Raw genomic sequence first — 23804 nt, 5'->3', positions numbered from 1 at the left:
CTGCCCAAATCAGTGACCAATGCTTTGCTATATAATACTTGGAAGCTCGGATACCTAATCTAAATTCGCGGTTTCAGCTTCTAACTGTGCGAACATATTTAAGGTCTTTGGAGCCAGTCTCTGGAGTGGCTAACCCCATATTTACTTTGATCCCGTCATACTTCTTTGATAATATTTGGCCTAGGTATAAGCTCCCTCAGGTTGTGTTTACTAATTCCCTGCTGTCGAAACTTTCAGTATCAGTAGCCTCTTTAGTACAAGTTAACCACCGGCAGGCTGCCTGATACTATAATCTTATTTGATGACACCCTCCCAGGGAATGCCAAGCATTTGTCTGCCAATGTATTAAATGCCCTTATATAGAGGATTACCTAGACAATTTTCCGAGCCATATTGCCATTTTTACAGATGCGTCTCAGCAGGATGAAAAAGCAGCTATTGGCGTATACTCCCAGGCTCTTGACTGGAGTTATTCATTTCGGGTCCTAGACTATATGCCAATTTTCGCTGCTGAGTTTCTGGCCATTGAGTTGGCCTCGACTAAAATTCCTAGTAATATTTCTAAGGTTATTTTTTTTTATGACAGCCTATCCGTGCTGTCATCGCTCGAAAATCTGAAGGACACTGCTTTGCCGTTCCCTTTATTTTTTTCTTCCTCCTCACATTTCAGATTTGCGTTTTCAATGGGTCCCTGGCCACTGTGGTATTACATATAATGAAAGGGCAGATTTTTTAGCAAAATCCGCTCTTAGTGGACCTCTTGTTCCATTCATACCTAATACCGTTTACTTAACTTTAGCACGATTTCAAAATTTCCAACGTCTCCATCACCTCAGTAACGAGCCTCTCCTTTCTGCACCAGATTACGAACACCTCAGATGGCCTTGGTGTGGCCGCATGTGTGTTTCAAGGCTGTATGAAGTGTCCATGACTCTCTTGCGCTGCAGATGACCCAAACTAAATCAATTTATGTCGTTCGGGGCTATCCGCTACTAACCTCTGTGAGTCTTGCAAAGAAATTGAATCCATCGATCATTTTTTTCTCTTCTGCCGGAGGTTCGCATCTCTCCGCAAAATTTACTTAGCAACTCCCCTTTCGAGATTAGGCCTTCCACTAACTATTCCAGTTCTCCTCTCCTTCGGGGCAAGTGTCAGTGTGCGATGCTATTCATGATTACATAATTTCAACAGGTAGATTCCTATGCTAGGTATGATTTCATTACCTTTTCTTTTCCTTTTTATGTTTTCCAAATTCTAGTTAAACATCCATATTTATCGGAATACTCCAGTCTTTGAACATGCATATTTAGAATCTACAATGCACCCTGGCCAATCCCCCGCCGTGGGTATGTGCCATTTTGTCTGCGGTCATCATGATCATCATTAATCAGTTATCAGTGCGGCACTGTCCTTGCTTATGTGTGTATTGTGTGCCTCTCCTGGGTGAGTGAGTATCAGTATACTTGCACATTGAAGTCGCATGCCTCCCTTCGCACTGCAAGCAGCGAATGTTACGACGACGGTCTTTCGACCTATGCCCTGGATTCGTGCTTCTAAAACAACGGCCGGATCTGGCTGAAAGGCTTCTCCGGTCTGGTAGACTCATGCCGAAAGTGCAAGATTGCGTTTCGTGCAATGTCGAATGCAGAATAAGCACTCATCGCTTTGACCAGACGTGGCGCTGTGTAGCACAGAAGCAGGCAAGGAGTTTCGACACCAGCCGCGTGTTTCGTCATTACCAGTGCGTGTGGTCACGACTGGTGAGCTATTACCCCCCTCTTGACAGTTCGATCTCCCAATCTATCCAGCTTGTTCTCGAGCTTCCACCTCGATGCGTAGGTGATCCAGCAATCATCGAAGCTCCGCTTCTGCCGACTGCTGTTCATTATATTTTGGTTGGTTGCTTCGCCGCTTGTAGTAGTCTATCACGACTTCACTCGGTATCACTTTTACAAGAATCTCTACCAGCATGGCACAGTAAAATAACGCATGCGCACCGAGCGCCTGCAACCCTCTGATATTGCTTGTTATTGTCACGTAGTGGTGACAAGGCCATTGACACCAAACGAAGACACAGGCTTGATGGTACTGAAATTAAATATTTATTGGGCTGACTTGCTCCCGCAAAAGAACTAAGCTACTTGGCGGCGGCGATAGCAACAAACGTGCTCGTCAATCGTCGAACAAAGAATGCCCGTCACACTCGTCAACGCTCAAAGCTTCTACAACTCGAAGTCCGTAATACTGTAGAAGACTGTATAGAGGTCCGTCGGTCAAAGCAGCAAAAGTGTCTATGTGCCACACCTGATGGCCGCAGACCCTTCCGCCAGCTTGGTAACCGCATCCTGGAGGGGACGCCGGATGCTGCAGAGAGGCCCGTTCTCATTCGTTCTGTTGAACAGCTGTGACTCCAACCCGTGCCATGCAACATGAATCCGGAACTGCACCTGGGGAGAAGACGAGCTCGCACCCAACACCTCACTCACCAATTTAGGAACCTGCAGGGTGTTTTGTACACTGATGTGGCAATCCGCCACGATAGTGGCAGGGATCACCACCGCTAGGCAGCCTCCTCAAATCTTACAACACATACAACCATTGCAGCCCAGCGTACTTGGGACAAAGGGAAGCGGAATGCATTGACCTAGCCATAGTTATTGACTATGCAGCCCAACACACTGACGGGAAGTCATCTACACCGATTCACAAACCACAGATACTTTCTCTGTGGCATCGACCCAGACTTCAACACAGACCTGCTCCAAACACATATAACTGCTATGTGGGGACCTGGGCTGTAGGGTATCCTCGGTAATCTGCGCGTTCATGCGTTCGCTCGAGAAATTTCTTTCCGAGTGCCGATGGAACCCTCTCCCAACTCTGTGGCAGTGGTGAAGGTGACATACTGGACTATCGTGCAGTCATTACTATTGCAAAAGTAGGCACCTTTAGCTACCGCTAACACTACTTTGACACACGAGTGCACAGTGTGGAGGTAGAACTAGACCAACTCGTATGCCTCGCCAGTAACAGTCAGCCACGTGTGCCTAGCCTTAAGTACTAAGCACAGGTGCTGGCAGCTAACCTCTGTCATATGTTTGGGCCTGCCCACAACCGCGGACCTTTGGGGCCATCCTGAATCAGTCCCGCTCTTCCTGGGAGAATGCTTTGCTTGCCACCAATCTGATGAACCAGTCAAGACTAGTGATCCGGGTGAGGTGGAGGCCAGAGGGCTCCTGGACTCTTAGGAGCTGTCCCAGGATGCAAGAGCTATTTTTTTTTATAGAAATAGTTTTTTTCTTCCTTCGTCAACAGAAATCCTGACATCAGGTGGCCGTACACGAAAACTTCAATTCTTTGGCAGTTATTTGATCAAATCTGCTTCAGTTATTTGTACACATTCCTTGCAGGCTTCTTTAGGTCTCTCGCACCCAGCAGGGAGCAGCAGAGCTCGTGTGCATTCCTCAAGGCTTCTTTAGGTCTCTCGCACCCAGCAGGGAGCAGCAGAGCTCGTGTGCATTCCTCACATTTTGACTTGCCAAGCATTTGCAGGCAACATAAATGGTGACATAATAAGTTCTTGCAGTAGCAGTGGAACTGTGGTCAAGAAGCATATCACATGACTCAGAGTTTGTGCACCTCATTAAGGCATCCAATATCCATCAGCTGATCAAGCTTTGACTGGGTGACTGGGATTCCTTTGAGTTTTCGGATTTCCCTTAGAGCCTTTTGATTATGGCTGGTGGTATATTTCCTTTGCCTGGTGCTTTCGCTAAACCGCTAGTGAGACAGTTCACTGAAAGCAGGAATTAAGGGGGGGTCGGGTGGTCGGGTGTTGTTGCTTCCAGAGATTTGTCTTAAAATCACAAAAATATTTTCAAGTGGTTCTTGGCTCAAACGTGCTGTTAGCAAATATTCATAACCCAACATTCTTGTGATGTAATCGAGGATTGATATTGTGTCGTTTAATGTCACGTGTAGCCCCTCTGCAGTCCAGAGAGACTTTCATCAATTTTTGAAGATGAAATGGCAGGATTTTCATCATTCATCCTTGCACGAACTCCCTTCAGGCTACCCACCTTTGCCTTTTCGCACCGTTAACTGATGGTCACGTTTCATCAGCTTTTTTTGCAGCGCTGAAAGTAAAGGCCCTTTTCAATTTCCTTTTTTTATATAATGCCTAATTTAAAGGGCCACTGTCCAGGGAAGGCCCTTTTAAGCAAAGGAGCCCAGTGTTTCGATCAGGTACCGGAGATAGTCTGTGCAAATTGCTACAGTGACACGCGCGCCGCAAAGCATCGAAAATACAATTCAAAGCTCTCTCATGCTCTCCTTTGGGAAGCCAGCTTCCCCGTTTCCTGCGCTGGCCCGACGGGCCACGATAAGGACGTACGTACCGCAAACGACATCAATTGGTCCGTCTCGCTGACTGACGGGAGAAGGATGGGTGTCTACCGCTCGCTGCGCGCTTTTCCCTCGCCACGGCCAGACTGAATCCAGCGGCGCGCACTGCCTCGGCCGTCTTTCTTTTTTTTTTTTTTTTTCTTTTCTTTTTTCTTTTTTTTTTTTTTTTTTTTTTTTTGCCCGCGCCCGCGGAGTGCCACGTCCCACCTCCCGCCAAACGCGGAGGAGGCTAGACGACCTCGGGCAGGAGAGTGAAAAACCTTTGCGAGGGAACGGAAGGAGAGAAGCATGACAGAATCGGGTGATTGCGGTGGCTGTAACTGCGTTATTAGTTACTCTTTTCAAAAACATTTTGCGGCCTTGCGTTCTAGGGGCGAAGTCTCACAGTCACCGGGGAAGAAAATATTTTCGACCGGAGGGTGGACAGTGGGCCTTTAAAGAAGTTTTATCAGGTATCTGCCCTGAATGCACGACCTTTCATCCAGCAATGATCCTGAGAAATTATTGCTGTGGACACTTGTCATGCGCTCGGTAATCACCGGAGGTCATCACTGAGACATGACAAAAGAGGGGGGTGGTCGTTCGATGCCGGTACGCAAACGTGGAGAATGAGACGAAGACGCGTTGACTTGAAACAACAATAAGAAGAGGTTTATAGGCTCAGAACGAGGAATACACAAAACATTTAGAGCGCAGCAATTACATTCTAAAAGGCAACGACATGAGTGAAGAAACAATCTAATTAAATACTTTGAATTACGTATCCAGAGTCATGTTTTTCCGGGGATGGAAGTAACAATTCAAGTAACAGTAAGGGAAAGAAAGTTCAGAGCAGTTTCGAACATACAATTGATCGGGGAGCGCGGCGGCAGTCCATCACTGAGACGACGCAGACGGGCGGCGCTCGGGTGCCCCCCGGGAGCACGCAGCAGCTCGGGTTTCCTTCTTCGGGAGCGAACTGGGCGGACTGACTTTGGGGCCTCGGCGGCTCCTTTTTAAACCCTTGTCGACGATGCCTTGTGTGCAGGGTCGGGGTCCGAAACAAAACACACACATACAGTGCACAAAGTAGTTCACTCACAGAGGAAGGCGCACGTAGACACACCACACTTCAGCACTGCATGGCTGCCATCTTAGGTTTGAAAAACATAACGCACAACAAAAACAACAGTCACATACGCCCCTAACTTCGATTCTGGGGGTCACATTGCCAGGGAAAAAAGAATATACAGATATACAAAGGAAGCTCTATACATTGGACGTAGTAGGGGTGAATTTGAGTGGGGAACGTACAACACAGGCAGCACATACTCTTCTGCTTGAGCATGGAGAGAGTTGTAGCTAACACAGGGAAAGCTATACTGTTCCGAGGCAACGTGCACGTACGCGTTCTTGCACGCCCGACCGATGGTCACATATACGGGTCCCGTGAACGTATGGGGTTTACAGAACAATTCCGCGTGTGTATAAATGCAACATGGGCAAATTAATGGATACCGCCTATTCTGTGACAACACTATTCCCGTGCATTTTATACTTTGCGCATGCACAGAGGAATTGCGACACCAGCACCACCACTCTGGTTGAAAAGCAAGTGGACGACCCCTGACAATCTCTCTGTACTCATCATCTTAAAACGCGCTCCACATGATGCCGATGCACTGTGTCATATATAGGTGCAGAAGTAACATTTTTTAGATTCCCGTCAGCTAAACAGTATTCCAAGAAACTAAATACTTGGATAGCTGCAGTGAAAAGGAAGAAGTCAGATGGTTCACCCTGGCAGCCGAACAACCTTTTACGAATCTGCAGTACACATTTTATCACAGGTAAGGGCAAATTGAGCGTTATACTTACTGTTGCGCTACAGTTTATTTTCTATAATTTAATCAACCAGCCCAAGATAATGCAATGAACGGTAGGCTCGTAAATGTACAGTCCAGTCTCTCTAACTTCGACACTGAATCCACTGGCTTGCATCAGTCCTCATGCGTACAGCCATATACCATTGCTTCAGACTCTGCGCTATCGCTGGGATAATGCAGGGTTTTCAGCAAACTGTCCACTTTGATGCAGCAACAGATTCATTTGAATAACGAAGCTGTCAAGCGGCCAGTCCTTTCTATAAACCACCGCTCATTGCAGGCTTGCCCCATTGTCTGCATGCATATGCAGTCTTTCAGCACTTGATGGTGCCTGCAGAGACTTCAACAACTATCTCCTGCTTTTAGGTGCAATATTTGCATGATGATGCTGTTCAGCTTTTACTGATCGCAAAAATAAGTTGTCTAACTTCCAGAGGGTAGATATATCTTTTTCATTAGAGGGTGAAGTAGTAGGTTGCAGTAATTGGAATGTAATCTCTGCATGACAGTCTGGCATTACAGGTAGGCATACTAGGCTGTAGGGTGCAAATTGTGAGATGGAATCGGAAATGATTTTATGGAATTTCGAAACATACCTGGGTTTATTCTGCAAATTCCTTCATCACTTCAAGCACTTTCAACTGCATGTCGATTATTCTTTCTGATCTCACTGCCCTCATGTAGCCTATCAAAGACGGCAAAATGGTGTCGTCCCTGTCAAGTGGTTTATGGTTGCTGATTTGCTGATCTATGTCCCAGCTGTTCAACGAAAGGATCTTTTTTTTGTTGTTGTTGTTGTGGCCTTGTTTAAGGTGTCGGTGGTGTTAGTGGTGTTAGTGGTAGCAGCTTATCCAGCAGGCTGGGGTCATCAGGGAGGACAATTGTCTCGGAGTATCCAGAAGTGTCCTGGCTACTCTCACATGATAGCACCGATACAAGCTCCATATCAGTTTAACCTCTAGCAATGTTTCGAAGCAGAGGCTGTGCTGTCACATTTTCAGATGTTCTGTAAATATGCGTGATACAACAAACAGTAGTAGATATTCTATTATCTTCGAATGGGATATACTCTGCCCACTACATTTTTGTTATTTAACAATATATAAATTTACCCAACTATTTAGGCTACTCTTACAAGCAAGGATGAACTAGAATTGTGGAGAATGCTCTACACATTTTCCTTGAATCCTGCCAGGATGTGTGTAATTTTAAAGAAATTCAGGTACTAGCAAACACTATCTTGCACTGGCAAAAGAACGCAAGCTGATGTACTGGCAGAAAAAGAATTTCAACAGGTATTTCAGCTGGCAAACTTTCAAATGTGACAAGACTTTTTTTAACATACATTGGAATTCTCAAATTCTACAATTCCAATGTCTGTAGGTCTAACAATAAAACTTACTCATCATTATTAAAGGTTGTAAGAAGGGTTGAATGAACCTTTTATTTTTTGCAAGTTCTGCAGTGACAATGGCACAGAGCTTTGAGAAAAAAAGCTGTGAGAACACTTAACCTCAGAGTATGACACAATTCGCAGCTCCCTTTACTGTGTCGTGTAGAATCTGGCTGCTTGCATGCTTATGCCTCACACATGCACATTTGCTTGCACTCGTAAGCTACTCTGTTAGGTGAAAGAACAGCCGACAGATGTAAAACCCAGCTACAGGCTGGTCAATTGTGCCTACGATCTGCTTTCAACTTTAATTGGAGCCGCTCTGCTGCAGAGTTCCCATAACACGAAATCTCAAAAGCAGCAACAAGAAGGTACCATCCTGATGAGATTTCTTTTACACGTGGGGAGTTTAGAAAATAAACTGAACATTTGCGACCTTCCTTGTACGCTATCCTTCAAGAATAACATCTGTTTATAGTAGGGCCATGAAACTATCATCCAGAAATTGTTCGACCTCCTCGATACCTGCACTGCTCTTCCGTGAATCTTCCTTGCCATTAAAATTGGGCAGAACTTATTCCACAAAGACTACCACCTCTTCTGAAGCAGTACCTCTAAAAGAAACTCATTGGTGAACTTTATCAATGCCTCACAACACCCTGCCAGCTAAGCCTCTGACATTGCCGGCTCTCTTTATGGTGCCATCCTGCTTCATGCCGCTACCTGTCAACTACTTTTCGATTGCAGCGGCTGCTTTCTAAAATGATTCATGACATTTCCCACTGATGCTCCACAAGTTCACTACGGCCTACCATCCCCAAACTAACGGCCTTACAGAGCGCCTTAACTGCATGCTGGTAGACATGCTCTCAGTTTTTGTTTTCAACTACCATTGAGACTGGGACATGTTTACCTTTCGTTACATTCGCCTACAACTCCTCACTCCATGATACCAGCAGGTACTCTCTCCTCTTTGACTGCAACCCTTCGCTACTCTTCAACAGCAAACAAGTATTATAGCCCAGGGTTTGACGGAATATCGTCTGACGAGGAGCAAACATTGCAGAAACAAACAAGTATATTTGTGATGCTATTGCCTCTGCGAATGCTTTCAGTGTTGCTCAGGAATGGATCAACACTGCTGAGACCACTCAAAAATGCCATTACAACCTTTGACACCACGACACTCACTGCCTTCCTGGCTCTCTGGTCTTCCTCTGGCTCTTCGCCAACATAGGGGCTATATGCGCAACTACTACAAGAGACGCAGGAACTGGTACTCTATACCTCCACCGATAATATTACAAGTGGTTACTAAGTGGCACGGGCAACACTCCGCAAGGGAGAGCACACCAAATTCAGGCAACAATAACTTCAGCATCGTCATGGTGATCAAGAGCAGCACACCAGAACAGCCACCTTGTGTGACAGTGTATCAAACACAGAGCATTAGACGTGTGGTTCTGAGTGTAGCACAGTGTATATTACAATGTATGTGAGCAACATTAGAGGAGATGTCTGCAGCAAAATTCTTTGTACATACATATTTGCCTTCGTAGCTGTTGCTGCTAGGGCACCTTCATTGAAAATAAACTCCGGCACCGTAATTTTTCTTTTAGCAAGCCTTTTATGAGGTCTGCCTTTGTTACTGAAACGCAATAAATGAAAGATGAAACAATTAAAAGGACAGCAAAAACAAGGCACGCTAATGTCGTGTTGGTCGGCGCGTAACCGCGGGAATCATTCACTCAGCTCATGCCATACGAGACCCCCTTTATCCAAGCGTGCAGCAGATGTTGATGATGATGAGTCTGAGGTCATTCCCTTCGTATCGGGAGATCAACGGGGTCCCCCGGATCAGACCAAAAAATTGCAAAAAAAAAAAAATAAAAAAAAAAAAAACACAGTCAAAACACGCATACACATTGTCGCACAAAACACACACTGGCACAAATTCACGCACTGGCACACACACTCACACTGTGGCAGTCACTGAGTGCGATGTTCAGTCGTTTGGTGGTCATCGCCGAGTTATTTGCCACCACTGTTGTAGCCTAGCCTTTGTGGTGGAAATACTGCGACTTGCGACAGCTTTCGTTTCGTCGCTTTTGTCGCCCGCCTTGAAGCCCAATGCGCGCAAAAGGGTGGCGCCATCTGCGTGTCGAGGAGACAACCCGTCGCAGTGGAGCACCAGGTGTTCTAGGAGCTCCTCATGTCTCCCGCAGGCTCTGCAAGTGGCGGCTTGTGCCTCGGCGGAATCATTGAAGCGCCGGCGATACACGAGTGTGCGCAGAGCTCTGGCTCGCGCCTCGAAAAGAAGGGCACTACCCCCGCTGTTGTCGTACAGGAGTTCTGGTGCAATTGCCTGCTTGTGCGTGCAGTACATCTGGAGCGTTGATTTGGTTTCCATAGCTGATTGCCAGCGGCCGGTCTCTGCTGCTTGCACCCGGGTCCGCACCGCATGTCCGCTCTTGCGTTCAGTTAGCTCGTTCTCTTGGGTGGAATTTTCAGAGTCTGTACTTGCAGCGCAACCGCTGTACCCGAGAGCACCCTTGCGTTCTGGTCCCCTTAAAGTGGAGGTACCGAAACACTCGTCGTGCCCATCGTGAGTCGGGTAATATGCGGAGCCGTTCCTCGAATGCAATTTTGCTGCTTGCCTCTCTAGCTTCGAACGACGACCAGCCGAGGTCACCCTGGATTGCCTCAATGGCAACTCGCCCGTGACACCCCAGGGCTACTCGGCCAACTTCGTGTTGTCCGCGCTCCAGCCAAGCACGCGTAGACGCTGATATGCACACCACAGCATTCGCGAATGTAAGGGCCGGAACGTGCACAGCCTTCCACAATTCGCGAACTATTACATATTGGCTGCATCCCCACAGGCAGCGTTTGCACAAAATACAGCACGCTCGCTGGGAGGAACGTCGCACGCGTTCTTCGTGTGCTGCATATACGTCTCCTTGGGCACTGATGTTAATGCCGAGGTACCTGTAGGTGGTGGTCTGAGGTGCTGGGGCCCGCAAAGTACAGCACAGCTGATTTCCTTGCATTGAAGGCTAGCCCCAGTTTTCCAATATGTTCGGCGGAGATGGAGACAAGCTTCTGCAGCTGTGCTTCCTCCGCGGCTAGAAGCACAATGTCATCTGCAAATACCAGGCCCGGTTGTGTCCAGGACTCTAGAATGCCATTGTGCAAGTACGGAAGGGCAAATCCGACGCCAGAGCGGATCAAGTGGTGTTCGAGCTCTGCTGTGTAGAGCATGTACAGGATCGGCGACATTGGGCATCCTTGCTTCAGTCCTACCCGTACGGGGACAGGGTCGGAGCAGGCATCGGCGAAGTATCCCACCACGGTGTTGTCGCTATATAGGCGCTGTAGCAGTTCAATCCATCTTGTTGGCAACCCGATAGTAGCCATTCGATGGAGTAGATGCTCGTGGGGAACACTATCATACGCCCTACTTACGTCCAGGAAGCATGCCACAAGCCCTCGATTTTCTTTGCACACTATTTCAATACATTGCGTCAGTACAAAGATGTTGTCTTCCAGGCGACGACCCTGTCGGAACCCATTTTGCAGCTCCGAAAGCAGGCCCTTCGCCTCGGCCCATGATACTATCTAGGTCTTCAGTACCTGGGCGAACACCCTGTAGAATACACTAGAGATGGTCAGCGGCCTGTAGTCCCTGATGGAACCTCGATCCCCGCCTTTTTTCGGGAGAAGGCATACCTTGCCGCGGAGCCAGTCCTCGGGGATAGGGTCGCCAGCGATCATTCCAGTGTATAATTCAGCAAGCTGTTCGCGGGCCTCCTTGCCAAGACATTTAATCAACCCAGCGGGAATGCCGTCCAGTCCTTGAGCTGTGTTAGCCCCCATGTGGGCGATGGCGCAGTCAAGCGCATTAGTTGTCGCCGACCGGTTGTTGAGATCTGAAGTATCGCTGTCGCACGATGTTGGTACACTTCTCTCAGCCCCAGTGTCGGATTCTTCCCGGTGATCAGCCTGTCCGTATATACAAAATTAGCACCATCTGTTGATGGTTATTGACTACACTTATTAACTAAGGGCACTTAGAGTTGCCAATGAACACTACATCTATTCCTCCCTAAAAAGAAACAGATATATGTACTAGTAATGAAGCAGGTGGTAAGCATATACAGATATGTACAAGCAGTAAATATCACTGCACATAGTCTTGAAATCTTGCAGGTAGCCTCTGATTTCTTGAAGACCGACGGAGTGTTGGTAGCTCGGCATCAGGTTCATTACAAGCACAGTCACTGCCAGCACTATCGCCCCTCGCACCATCAGCACTATCACCATCACCACCAGCACTATCAACACCATCACTATCACTTGAAGCAAGTCGTGTGTTGTTAACTCTGTTGTAGTTGACCTGGTGATGTTGACTGACATGGCTCAAACGGCAGTTCGCCAGATGTCTGTGCAGCTCGGTCATTGTGGGCCGAATGAATGCGACTAGCACAGCTCAAAATTCATATCAACATTCGGAAAGCAAAGCGTGCGCAGTGAGCTTTTCACTCGTAGCAGGTATACTTGCAGGTGATTTCACCAACTTGACAAAACAGCAGTCGTTCTGAACATATCATTTTCGCTACACTCCCACTAATTATCGCTGCTATGAAACTGTCTACGCGCACAGGGAATTAAAGGGGTCATGACAGCTAACAATTGAGCATAAACTGATTATTGTATTTCACTCCTCACACCTTAAATTATAAATAGTCGAAAGTTGAGCTCATTCCGTGCAGTAGATAGTTTTAAAATTAATTTTTATTAATAATATCTGAATCAACTTCTGGTCTGGCAACCATTGGGCGCTGATGTCACAAAGTCAACCGTGACGTCTCCATGTCGTCTGCTATTCGCGGTGCCGGCTGCACTCTAGCATGCACGATGTGGACGGTGGTCTCTGCATTTTTTTTTCTTCTGCAAAAGTATTTTATTCACATATTCTCTTTTCTTTGAGTAGCCTTCGCTATAATATGCAACCTTAGAGATCCTCAGGCTTGTTTCGGGCTTTGTCCAGAGATTGCTGAAAAGGCCGAAATCGACAGGCTCATGCTGTATAATTTAGGCATGCAATCAGAAGCATATTATTCTTACGTTATGAGAGTTAGCTGCTTTTAGCAACAACCGCTCCCACATATAAAAAGGCCCAATGTTTCCTTTGGCCGTGTGCCTGATTGTTGAGCGATTGCTATTGCTCTTTGGGTCTAAAAACAAGCGTAAATCTCAAACAGGCATACCTTGACGTGAGAGCATACCTTGCGACATTAGAAGAGCAGCCAAAGCTTTTAAACAAATCGCTATACCTCGTGACATGCTGTTATATGTGCGTGTTAGTCAGACTTAATTATTTTCGGCTGGTAAAGCATTTTTGCAAAACTATGTTCAGTCTTGCCACAGCCAGCGCGCGAAAGAATGTGCCACCGCCGCCGCTTCAGTCCCGTCATTGCAAAACCCAACTCAATTTCGATTGCTCTCCACTGCATGCCCGCACCGAACAAGAGCTTCCCAGTCACCGCCATCTCCGTCTCGCCTCCCCCACAGCCGCGCGCGCGATTGCGACGAACTCGAGCATCATCTTCCGTTTTCTAGTGCTTCTCCAGAAAATGACTCGTGAGTGCTTCAACATAAGCATACACAATTTAGTATTTAGTGTGTGAACCCTAAACTCCCACAGGAATGCGCCGATTCGCAAATTACGACTGTGCCCCCAGTGTTTGTTTACATAGCTTTTGCAATGGCTGGATGTATGCTGCTTGTTCGCAGGGCATAAAATGCAAACTGAGCTCAGTTCAGTTCAGGCGTTCAGTCGTGTCCGACTCTTCGTGACCCTATGGACCATGTCACGCCACGCTTTCCGGTCTCTCACTATCTTCTTAACATCACATAGCTTCATCTGCAATGCCTCGAGAATGCCATCTAACCATCGCGTTCGCTGCCTACCCCTTCTCCGGCGACCCTCAACCTTTCCCAACATCAAATCTTTCTCCAGCGACTCCTCTCTTCTCATCAGATGACCAAAGTAGCTGAGCTTTAACTTTAGAATTTGACTGAGCTAGCAATACCAAAAATATCCACTTTTCGCATCAGTTGCACCTTAATTCATTCACGAACTACAACTGCGCTGCAAGAAGTGCCGTGGATGCTACGTCCCCTGCCTTTGCCGGGTATACACACATGCGGCGCTGACAGCTGCCGGGTGCGCTCGCCAGATAGGCTCACATATATCGACGCTCCCCACTCAAAGTGCACTCGCTTTGTGGTGTACGCAGTCAATTTGGGGTCGCTACTGCCAGAACTATACTCGATGACCACATGCGACCGCTAAAGCTTGTGAAGAGAGAGAGAGAGAGAGAACAACTTTTATTTAAAATGCCTGCAGAATCGGTTAGGCTCCCTCCAAGCAGGGAGGACAAGCTTTTACCGTGACGCGGCCACTACGTCAGTCTCGTGCGTTGTGCTCCTTGAGGTCTTGTTACGTCCCTCGCTACTTCCGCGGGTTCGAGAGGGCCGCCGCCCCCTTCTTGGGGGTGCTGCCCCCCCTCTCCTCGGTTTCGCTTGGTCGCTGCCTCTCTAGAGCTGCCGAGACCTGCTGGACGGCCTTGAGTTGTGTCTCTTGATCACAGCTCCTCGTTGCAGCCTCTAGCTGCGGCGGGATCGTCGTCTTCTCGCTGGCTTCGCGCGGATTTACGCTACAGTCCCAAAGGATGTGAGCCGCGGTGGCTCTCTCCTTCGCGCACAGTCTACACATGTCGCTCGCGTGCACACTCGGTCCTTGTGAATATGTTGTGCGTAATCGCCGAAACTGAACACCGGACGCACATACTCGAGCTAGGCCTACTCGTCGCTGAACGAGCCGGCAGTTCGGCCCCTGCTAACATTTCTGGTCAAGGTCATTGCGGATGACAAGGGGGAACATATAAAGTGTAGCTTCTTGTTTTCCTTTTTCTAATTTGTTTAAGCTACAGACAAGCGCAGCTGTTGAGGCCGTTCACTCAAGTATCGGATGTCAAGTTCTCGCTGGCCTCCAATCCGACCAAAACAGATCGGACGATAGTCCGCAGATCAGTTCCGTCGGCGTTGCGGGGCCAAAAACCTCACGATAGCCTCCTTTATAGGAGGTTATGACCTGACACTACGGTGATAGGCGACCGTTGGCTGTGCTGGCGTCATCACCGGTGTAATGCGAAAGATCATTGCATCGATAACCTAAGGAACCGCGCAGCCCACTAACTGTGAGCGTGCCTTGTGCTGAAGAAAATATGCCTTATTCTATATCGCTTTCGTGCGGTAACATCTTCATCAAGCACTACTACATGAACCACTGTGTCAATCGTCACAAGAAAAAAAAAAAAGACGTGTCCTTTGATATTGCAGCCTGCCTAGCAGACGACGCTGCACCGTGTATACGATGTGACATCACACGAGCATTTAAAAATGGCGGTCGCTCTCGGTGGGAGGAGCTTCCGAATTCCGATTTCTATCGCATTTTTTTGTAATATGCGCCACGCGCTAGGCACTAAAACTTTGTGATTAGAATCGCAGACCTGTATATTATTCACAGAAGTATAAAACAGCAATACATCGAACTACCCTGTCATCGCCCCTTTAATTCACTGCGGGGAGCTGCTTCTTGATGCTGTCCGTGAAAATCCTGCAGCAATCACAAACGGCTCCAAATAAACACGTCAAGGTACCGTAACTGTGTAGCAGTAGTACATCTTCCATAAGTTTGACGGCCACTCGTCAACTCGGTGCAGGCCGACTCGACTGGGGGAACTGTCACTGTACGCTTGTGCAAAGGGCAAGGCAAACTTCCAAATGACTTTGAATAATCGTAATAAACAAACAATAGCGACATGAAGTATATTTTTCATCAACAGGCACCATTCATCTAGGCCTTGTTTCTCACTACGCTCAGTCGGAGGTTCGCAAACGGCATCTTTACAAAAATAAGAAGAGCTTGCGATGCGCCTCCGAGAATGCATGCGACCGACTCATCCAAAAGGTAAAGTTGACCAACTTGATGTAGCAGCCGGGTGGAGGACGCATGCTTTCGTCCGCCCTATTGTTAGGACCTGGCGGATGCGCCTTCGAGCAGATGGGCGCAGCACCCAAAAAGTGACCGAATAGCGGCCTTAAACTTCCCAAAACCCCCAACAAAATTTTCGCGATACAATGCGGAACTGCTCACCCATGCCACTGCCGCTGCAGAAGAATCAGTGAAGCGTGCGCAAAAGAGGCAGTTAAGCTAAATGACAAGGACGATATTGCTGTTGTGTTAGATGGCAGCTGGCAGAAGCGCGGACACACCTTAAATAATAGTAGTGTTGGCCACAAGTGTTGACTCCGGAAAGGTTCTCACTGTGGAAGTGAAAGCATTCTTCGGTGCTTGCATCAATCAAAAAACACCTCTTCTGATGTAGGGCTGGAACATAAATACCGGCAGAACTATAAAAGTTCTAGCGGTGGCATGGAGACCACAAAGGCATTGTCTATATTTCGATAAAGTGAGCTACATGGTGTTTAGTACGTAAGGCACCTGGGTGATGGTGACATAAAAGCTTCCTTTCAGTGCAAGCAAAGAGGCCATATGGGGATCTCGTCAAAATCTGCAAGCAGGAATGTATTGGCCACGTCCAAAAGAGAATAGGCATCCGGTTGCGAAAACAGTTCACTGTTAACGCTACGTTTGCATTCTAATGAATTTTTCGTTATTTATAACAGCGCAAAACAACAACGAAAATTGAGTGTTAACATTAAACTCCTAGAATACTGAGGCTAGTGCACTTACCAAAGAAACGAAAAGATGTGCTCCATGGGTGGCTTCGCAGGAATGCCTCTGCGGTCGCATCTCTTGGGGCAGTAGTTGTTTTTTCCGAAGGAGGTCTGCCACCGAGAAAAAAGAAACCTCACCTCTTTGTAAAAGTACACCGCTACGGTTTTGTCGACGTAGGACTCCACCTTTGGCCTTTTTCCTGGTGGAGAGAACAGCTGATCGAACAGATGCATGAAGCATGTCTTAAAATCGGCTCTCGAGCTTGAGAAATGAGCTCGTACTATAATTGTCGGAGTTTTCATCCTCTAGCGCATACTGCACCTGAGCTTTCCACTCCTTTCCATCGACGCTTTGCAGCCGCCATTTTGAGCGTCACCAACTCAAGAAAAAAAAAGATGGTGCGGATATGGTGCCTTATGCCATGTGACTTCCTCTACTCTCGCTTTACACGAGAAAGCAGCCGGGAGTGCACTCAGCAGCTCTCAGCGGAGGAAAAGCCCTCCTCCTCTACCATCGGGAGCCAGTGATTCTACTCCTGCTCTCCCAATGGAGGGCGCCGGCTTGTCTGAGAGCACTTTCGAAGTGCTCTCGAGTGCATCTGCTCTCCCACTGGAATTCGCCATTAGTAAAAACCATTACAAACAGCTCTATGTAAAAATAACTTCTGACAAATGAAAAAGAATAGCACTACATGTCAACTGCATAGAAGCAGCACATACCTTATTGCACTGACAACTGCTTTGCATTTTCAGCCATGTTTTTGTAAATAGAATGGAGAAATAAATTAAGTGTTATGTTTATTCTCATTTTTAAATACCTGCCAGTTTTGCTAAAGGCAACTAAATGCAAAATAAAAGGTCTAAAGGCAGACCAACATTTTTGTCCCCTCAAATATGTTGAACGGACATAAATAGTATTCTCCTAGGTGCCTCGGACAGACTTGATCATTGTTCTTCGAATTCTGACATACCTAATAAATTTCCTTTTATTCCAGTATAATGGGCATGACAAACTCTTCACAATTGTATCAAAGCACAAATTACAGTTTGGCCCATTTGAATGCCACAGGTTACACTATTAAGTTTCTGGTCTAGACTTGATTCTCACTGGGTGATTCACCAAAATTTTGCCTTACTTCGCCTGTTTGGAATACCATCAAGAATATTCATACCTTTGGCTCAGGAATGCTTCGTCACTTTCAATGTGCTGGCTATGAACTGTTTATTCTGCTTTGTACATTTTGCTTAGGTTTTATGGAATCCATTTATGAATAAAGATATAGCGGATAGAGATGGTGCAAAGGAAAGCTGTCAAGTTTATAACAAATACAGGAAATTAGACACCCTCGACAATAGTGAAAGCCAACCATATCCCTGCTTGAAGTGGGCAGGAAAACCTCCTGCTTACTGTTTATGCATATCTTTTCGACAAATAAATTAAACATGCCTCGACCCACAATTCTCGGAGTTGTCGCCTAACACATCATTCCCGAAGTCAATTGCTCGAACCCATTTTTGCTAGGACGACACTTTCAAGTAGTTTAGACCATTGCCAATCGGAACAATCTTCCTGAGGCCATTTTCCAGTCTCCCAATTTTAGTAAAGCTCTAGAGGAGCATTTTATTGAGTAAATCAGTGGCATATTTGTTGTTTTTACTTACTGAGTGCAACTGCATAAACTGCCTTTTTATTTTTTTGTGTCTGAATTTTAAATGTCTTGTATTCAGTGGCATATTTGTTGTTTTTACTTACTGAGTGCAACTGCATAAACTGCCTTTTTATTTTTTTTGTATCTGAATTTTAAATGTCTTGTATTGTCCCTCCTTCGTGGGCCAAAATATTGATTAGCCTGCAGTAATTTCAAATAGGATGGACAGTTGGGCGAGTTGGTACAATTGCATAGTGGGTGGAACAGCGCGAAAAGACGAAACACAAGAAGAGATGCACAACAGACGAGCGCTGTAATTTCAAATCAATAAAGTGCATGAGGAACATGTGATTTTCGGACGGGTGCTGAAGCCCGCGTCATGAACATAAAGGCTTACTTCTTTGTGGAGAGAGACTGTTCTGCAATAATATTGTGAGCACAAGTGATGAGTGGAAGGCCCCTTTGCTTGTGCAAAAATAGAGCTTGCTTAGGGAAATTTAAGATGCTGTTTAAGCTTGCTTTTATAACTATGTAAATCAAGATTTTTTTACATGCCCCTGTCCAAAGCTAGAACCCTCCTAGCAGCCAGAAACTACATTGCATCTAAGTACTTGTACAGGCCCCGCTTATTGTTTATGCATAACCTTTCGACACATAAATTAAACATGCCTCGACCCACAATTCTCAAAGAGTTGTCGCCGAACACATCATTCCCGGAGTCAATTACTCGAACCCTATTTTGCTAGGACTGACACTTTCAAGTAGTTTTTCCGCAGACCGTTGCCAATCAGAATAATCTTCCCGAGGCCATTTTCCAGTCTCCCAATTTTAGTAAAGCTCTAGAGGAGCATTTTATTGAGTAAATCAGTGGCATATTTGTTGTTTTTGCTTACTGAGTGCAACTGCATGATCTGCCTTTTTTATTTTTTCGTATCTGAATCTTAAATGTCTTGTATTGCCCCTCCTTCACAGGCCAAAATATTGATTGGCCTGCAGTATTTTCATATCAGTGAAATAAATACATGAGAACCATGTGATTTTGTACCGTGTGCTGAAGCCTGCGCGATACTGTTCTGCAATAATTTTGTGAGCACAAGTGTTGAGTGGAAGGCCCCTTGTGCAAAAATAGAGCTTGCTTAGGGAAATGTAAGATGCTGTCTAAGCTTGCTTTCATAACTATGTAAGTCAAGCTTTTTTTACATACCCTTGTCCAAAGCTAGAACCCTCCTAGCAGGCAGAAACTACATTGCATTTAAGTATTTGTATAGGCCAGCTTAAAAGCTGCAAAAGCATGTCGAAACTAGACCATTTTCAGTGATGCACTTATGTACCCACCTAATTTGTTCAAGTGCGCATCTTCTATCTTGTCATGCCGTGCCTGCAGCTCTGCATTTTTTCTTTAATATTTCATTTTTTTTTTCAGAACAGCATTCTTTTGTTGCTCCTCCAAAAGCATTTTTTTTGGTACCATGTCATTTTCAGAGGAGGAGGAACGTTCATCCGGGAGCATATCCTGCATCTTGCGCTTCTGTTCCACAGCTTTGGTGTTTCGAGGCAGATCTTTTTTTTTATGTGGCCTAGAGCAAAAAGAAAAAAACTTCACTACCATATATCATAAAGAGAATATTACAAGAAATAAGGGGTGACTGAAAAAAATTATTTGCCTGATGTGCAGATTCAGGAACAGATGCTTTTTTGACAGACATGTTTGAAATCAAATATATGCTAGTGCCACTGGTACATGCATGAGCAAATTTGAAAGACCATGGGAATGATAAAACAACCTGGGTAATTGTGCTGCTATATAATTTTCTGTGCCTGTTGTCAAGACATCTGCAGTGCACTTCCAGGGTTCATAGTCACCGGGAAGTAAAAAATTCAAGGGTTTTTAAGGACTTTCAATGACCTAAAAAAGAATTTTCAAGGACTTGAAACAAGACTTTTTGAGATGATAGAAAAAGACCACAACATGCTTTACAGCAAGGAAGCACATCTTTTACTGCACACAAGCAAAAGTAGGCACATTTTTCACAAATACCTAACTAGCTTCTTTTCTCAGACAAACTGCATACACCCACAAAACGAGGCCCATTCTCAAACAGTGAACTCGTGGTTAAGTTCCTGAAGCTTCCCATCAACTTGTCATCAATTTCTGTAAGCCCCAGAGTCTTTTCTTTTGCCATTTTTCTTAAACTGTTGGACTTCACAATGAAGGTGATGTCGCTTGTAGCTTCTGCCCGCTCAGCGTAGTTGTCAGCACAAGCTGTTAAATCTGCAATTGTTGCCTCCAGCCTCCTCCTCTTCATCTTCATGCCGTGTATTTCTTCTTCAATGTGGCTTATCTTTGATGCCTTTGACTGCTTGATCGCTTCTTTGTTTTTATCCTCCGAGTAGGCTCGATAGCTGTTGTGTGCAGCCAAGACAGATCTATGCAACTCCTTTGTTATTACAATGTTCAGGATGCCACCAGCCTTGTGTACTGCATCGTAAACGATTCGCTGCGACACATATGAGATCTCCAGGTTTTCGACAGAGACGTGGCGGTTCACACTGAAGCCTCTTTCGACAGTTGCCTGCCCATGGCTCAAGACAAGAAGTCGCACAACTTTCCACAAGTGCTTATAGGATGAGTCAACCGTCAAAAGCTCACGGTAGAACTCGTCTAGGCTAAAAGAGTGTTTGTCAAACTGCCGCAGGTTGTGTTTCTTCTTTTGCAGAAGTTCTGCGTATTCGCCTAGGACCGAATCACGCTCATGCTCACCCAATCGTCTAACTGCAATGAGGGCGTCTAATGCTTTCCTGAAGCCTGTGAGGCACCCATCTGGCTTTGAGGTCATTTGGCGAGGGTCTAGCGAAGACAGGCTCCTAACTAGATGATATGTCAGCGGGCTCTTTTGCAGAATTTTCTTGGTAGTACTAATAAGGAACTGTTTGCATTCCATCCTGAAGGCAAATACGTCCTTGGCGCTCACCTTTGCGGCTTTGACCATTTCTTCAGCTGCATGCCCAATGTCAACTTTCTCTGAAGATACATGGTTATTTGGGTCTACGAGATCCGTTTTGAGCAAGCCGACAACTCCTGTCGAAGCTGACAGCACTGAGCACTTCATGAATCTTGTGAGAAGTTTCCTCACGAGACACTCCACATCTCTTTTTAAAAAGAACATCAGCAGTTTATCCATTTGGTATTCTGTGAGGAATGGTTTCAGAATCATCGCGATGCCGAGAGCAAAGTTCAGTTTGGCCAACAGCAGCGGGTCCTGGCAAAATTCGCAGAGCTCTGTGAATGACGCACACTTTGGCAAGTTCACCTCTTTCTTTTTTGCACATTCCACATACCTTTTCACATCACCCCACAGCGCAATGGCACGTTCGATCACAACATTTTCTACCCAGCGATGAGCAACAAAGTTGAGAGGAAATTTCATTTGGCCTGTCACAGTAGAGAAGTCTTCCCTTCGAGCTGGCGCATCATGAAAAATGGCACTGAGGCCTGAAACAAGATTCTCTATGCCCCACTTGCTGGCAACAACACCTGCCCTGTAAGCGTTATGTATTGTATGCAGTCTGCAAGTGCCAAGGTCCAAACACTGAACTTGATGATTCTGCTGCAAGTATTCCTGCGTTTCCCTAAAACACTTTAGGTTCACATTGGGGCCATCCATAGACAGCTGGACAGCTTTCGCCAGCGGTAAATCTGCCAAGGCAGCCAGAAGCTTCTCTTGAAGGTCTTCGGCAGTCGAATGTCCCATGAACACCGACGTCTAATACCTCGTGGATACCCGCTCGGGCTGAGTACTCCAGAATCGCAAATGGATGTCCATCTATTTTTTTTTTGCAGGCAGTCGTTCAGACTCATCAAACAGAACTGTGTAGCCATCAGATTTCTCTAATTCACGTTGTAGGCACGAGAGAAAAAATGGTCTCAGATCATGGCACACTACGTATGCAGATTTTCTTTCACCGCAGGAAAATGACTTCGCGATTTCGCTATCCGGAAACATTTTCTTGAACAGTTTCCCTGTGTGTGATGATGAGTTGTAGGAATAGTGTGATGTTACCATTTTCAGGGTCCACAGCATCTCCGCGTCGGTCACACACTCGTGCGCTTTGCACAGGCTGCTCACATCCGACGACGTTGATGGAGCCGGCTCAATGCTTTGCTCACAAGCAATTACTGTCACATAGTTCCGCATGCGATTATGCGAAAGCGTTTGACTGCGTAGATCATAGCAGATTGTGGCAAGCTCTCCAAGAGATGGGAGTTCCAATTCACCTCATCTGTCTCCTCAGGAACCTGTATGAAGGGCAAGAGGCCACAGTCAGAACTGGGCATGGTCTTACTGGTTGGTTTCCGATTGAGAAAGGAGTGAGGCAAGGCTGCATACTGTCGCCCTGTCTATTTAACCTATATGCAGAGTGCATCATGAGGAAGGCCGGTCTGGACGAGTCTTCAGCTGAAGTGAAGATTGCTGGAAAACGTATCAATAACCTTAGATATGCGGATGATACCACTTTAAAGGCAGAAAGTGAAGTGGAACTCAAGAGACTTCTGATGCGCGTACAAGAAGAGAGTGACAAGTTTGGGCTTAAACTGAACATTAAAAAGACAAAGATCATGGCGTCTTGCCCTATCAAGTCCTGGAGCATCAAGGGACAAGAAGTGGAAGCTGTGACAGATTTTCTCTTCTTGGGCTCGAAGATTACCTCGGAAGGAAACTGCAGCCATGAAATTAGGAGACGCCTGCTTCTGGGAAAGAGAGCAATGGTTAGCCTTGACCGCCTAGTAAAGAGCAGAGACATTAGTCTGCCAACCAAGATCCGTATAACTCGTGCTATGGTCTTTCCAGTTGTGATGTATGGATGCGAGAGTTGGACTGTGAAAAAGGCTGACCGCCGAAGAATTGACGCGTTTGAATTGTGGTGCTGGCGAAGACTCTTGAGAGTTCCTTGGACTGCCAGAAGATCAAATCAGTCGATATTGTCGACAATAAACCCTGACTGCTCATTGGAGGGTCAAATTTTAAAGTTAAAGCTCAGCTACTTTGGTCATCTGATGAGAAGAGAGGAGTCGCTGGAGAAAGATTTGATGTTGGGAAAGGTTGAGGGTTGCCGGAGAAGGGGTAGGCAGCGAACGCGATGGTTAGATGGCATCCTCGAGGCACTGCAGATGAAGTTATGTGATGTAAGGAAGATAGTGAGAGACCGGAAAGCGTGGCGTGACATGGTCCATAGGGTCACGAAGAGTCGGACACGACTGAACGCCTGAACTGAACTGAGTTCCGCATGGTACTATTCGCCGTAGTTGCTTTCGTGTTCGCAATGTGTTTTGCGCTCTTCATATGAATTTCGACGGCGGACGCACCTATTTATGATACATCGAAAGTTTTCCCGCATGCCTTGCACTTTGCCCGATACGAGTTTGACGCATCCGGAGAAATCCACTCCCTATACGCAGCACTGTATAACCACTACTGCTGGAAATTGCACTTCCCGGGCATATTGCAGCTACGAAAGACGCAACAGCAACTATTCGCGTACCATGCTTTTCCACATCGAAGGTAGGCTTAGCTGCGGTCGCTGCCGCCACTGTAACCACGCTACTATAGTGCCTAGAATATACTGACTAGTGTGTCGAGCGCGCTGGCTGGGATGGCTCGGATAGCAATGAAAGCCGCCGCCGGC

The 23804-nt window shown here is 46.4% G+C and overlaps 2 protein-coding genes across 2 annotated transcripts in view; one reads left to right on the top strand and one right to left on the bottom strand.

Annotated features, from left to right (window-relative positions):
• The window catches only part of LOC146182166 (protein phosphatase inhibitor 2-like), an 82685-nt gene that overhangs the window by 2274 nt on the left and 56607 nt on the right, over nt 1–23804 (top strand). The window lies entirely within an intron of this gene.
• Nucleotides 20162–21889, bottom strand: LOC146182168 (uncharacterized). The gene has a single exon (XM_084577743.1). The coding sequence runs from the start codon at nt 21869–21871 to the stop codon at nt 20162–20164; it is 1710 nt and encodes a 569-aa protein (XP_084433869.1). The 5' UTR covers nt 21872–21889.

The sequence above is a fragment of the Amblyomma maculatum genome, chromosome 8, assembly GCF_055883805.1.
Source record: "Amblyomma maculatum isolate TAMU_Amacu chromosome 8, ASM5588380v1, whole genome shotgun sequence".
Classification (NCBI taxonomy): Eukaryota; Metazoa; Arthropoda; class Arachnida; order Ixodida; family Ixodidae; genus Amblyomma; species Amblyomma maculatum.
Note: the sequence above shows the minus strand (reverse complement) of the source record. Positions and strands in the feature narration are given on the sequence as shown.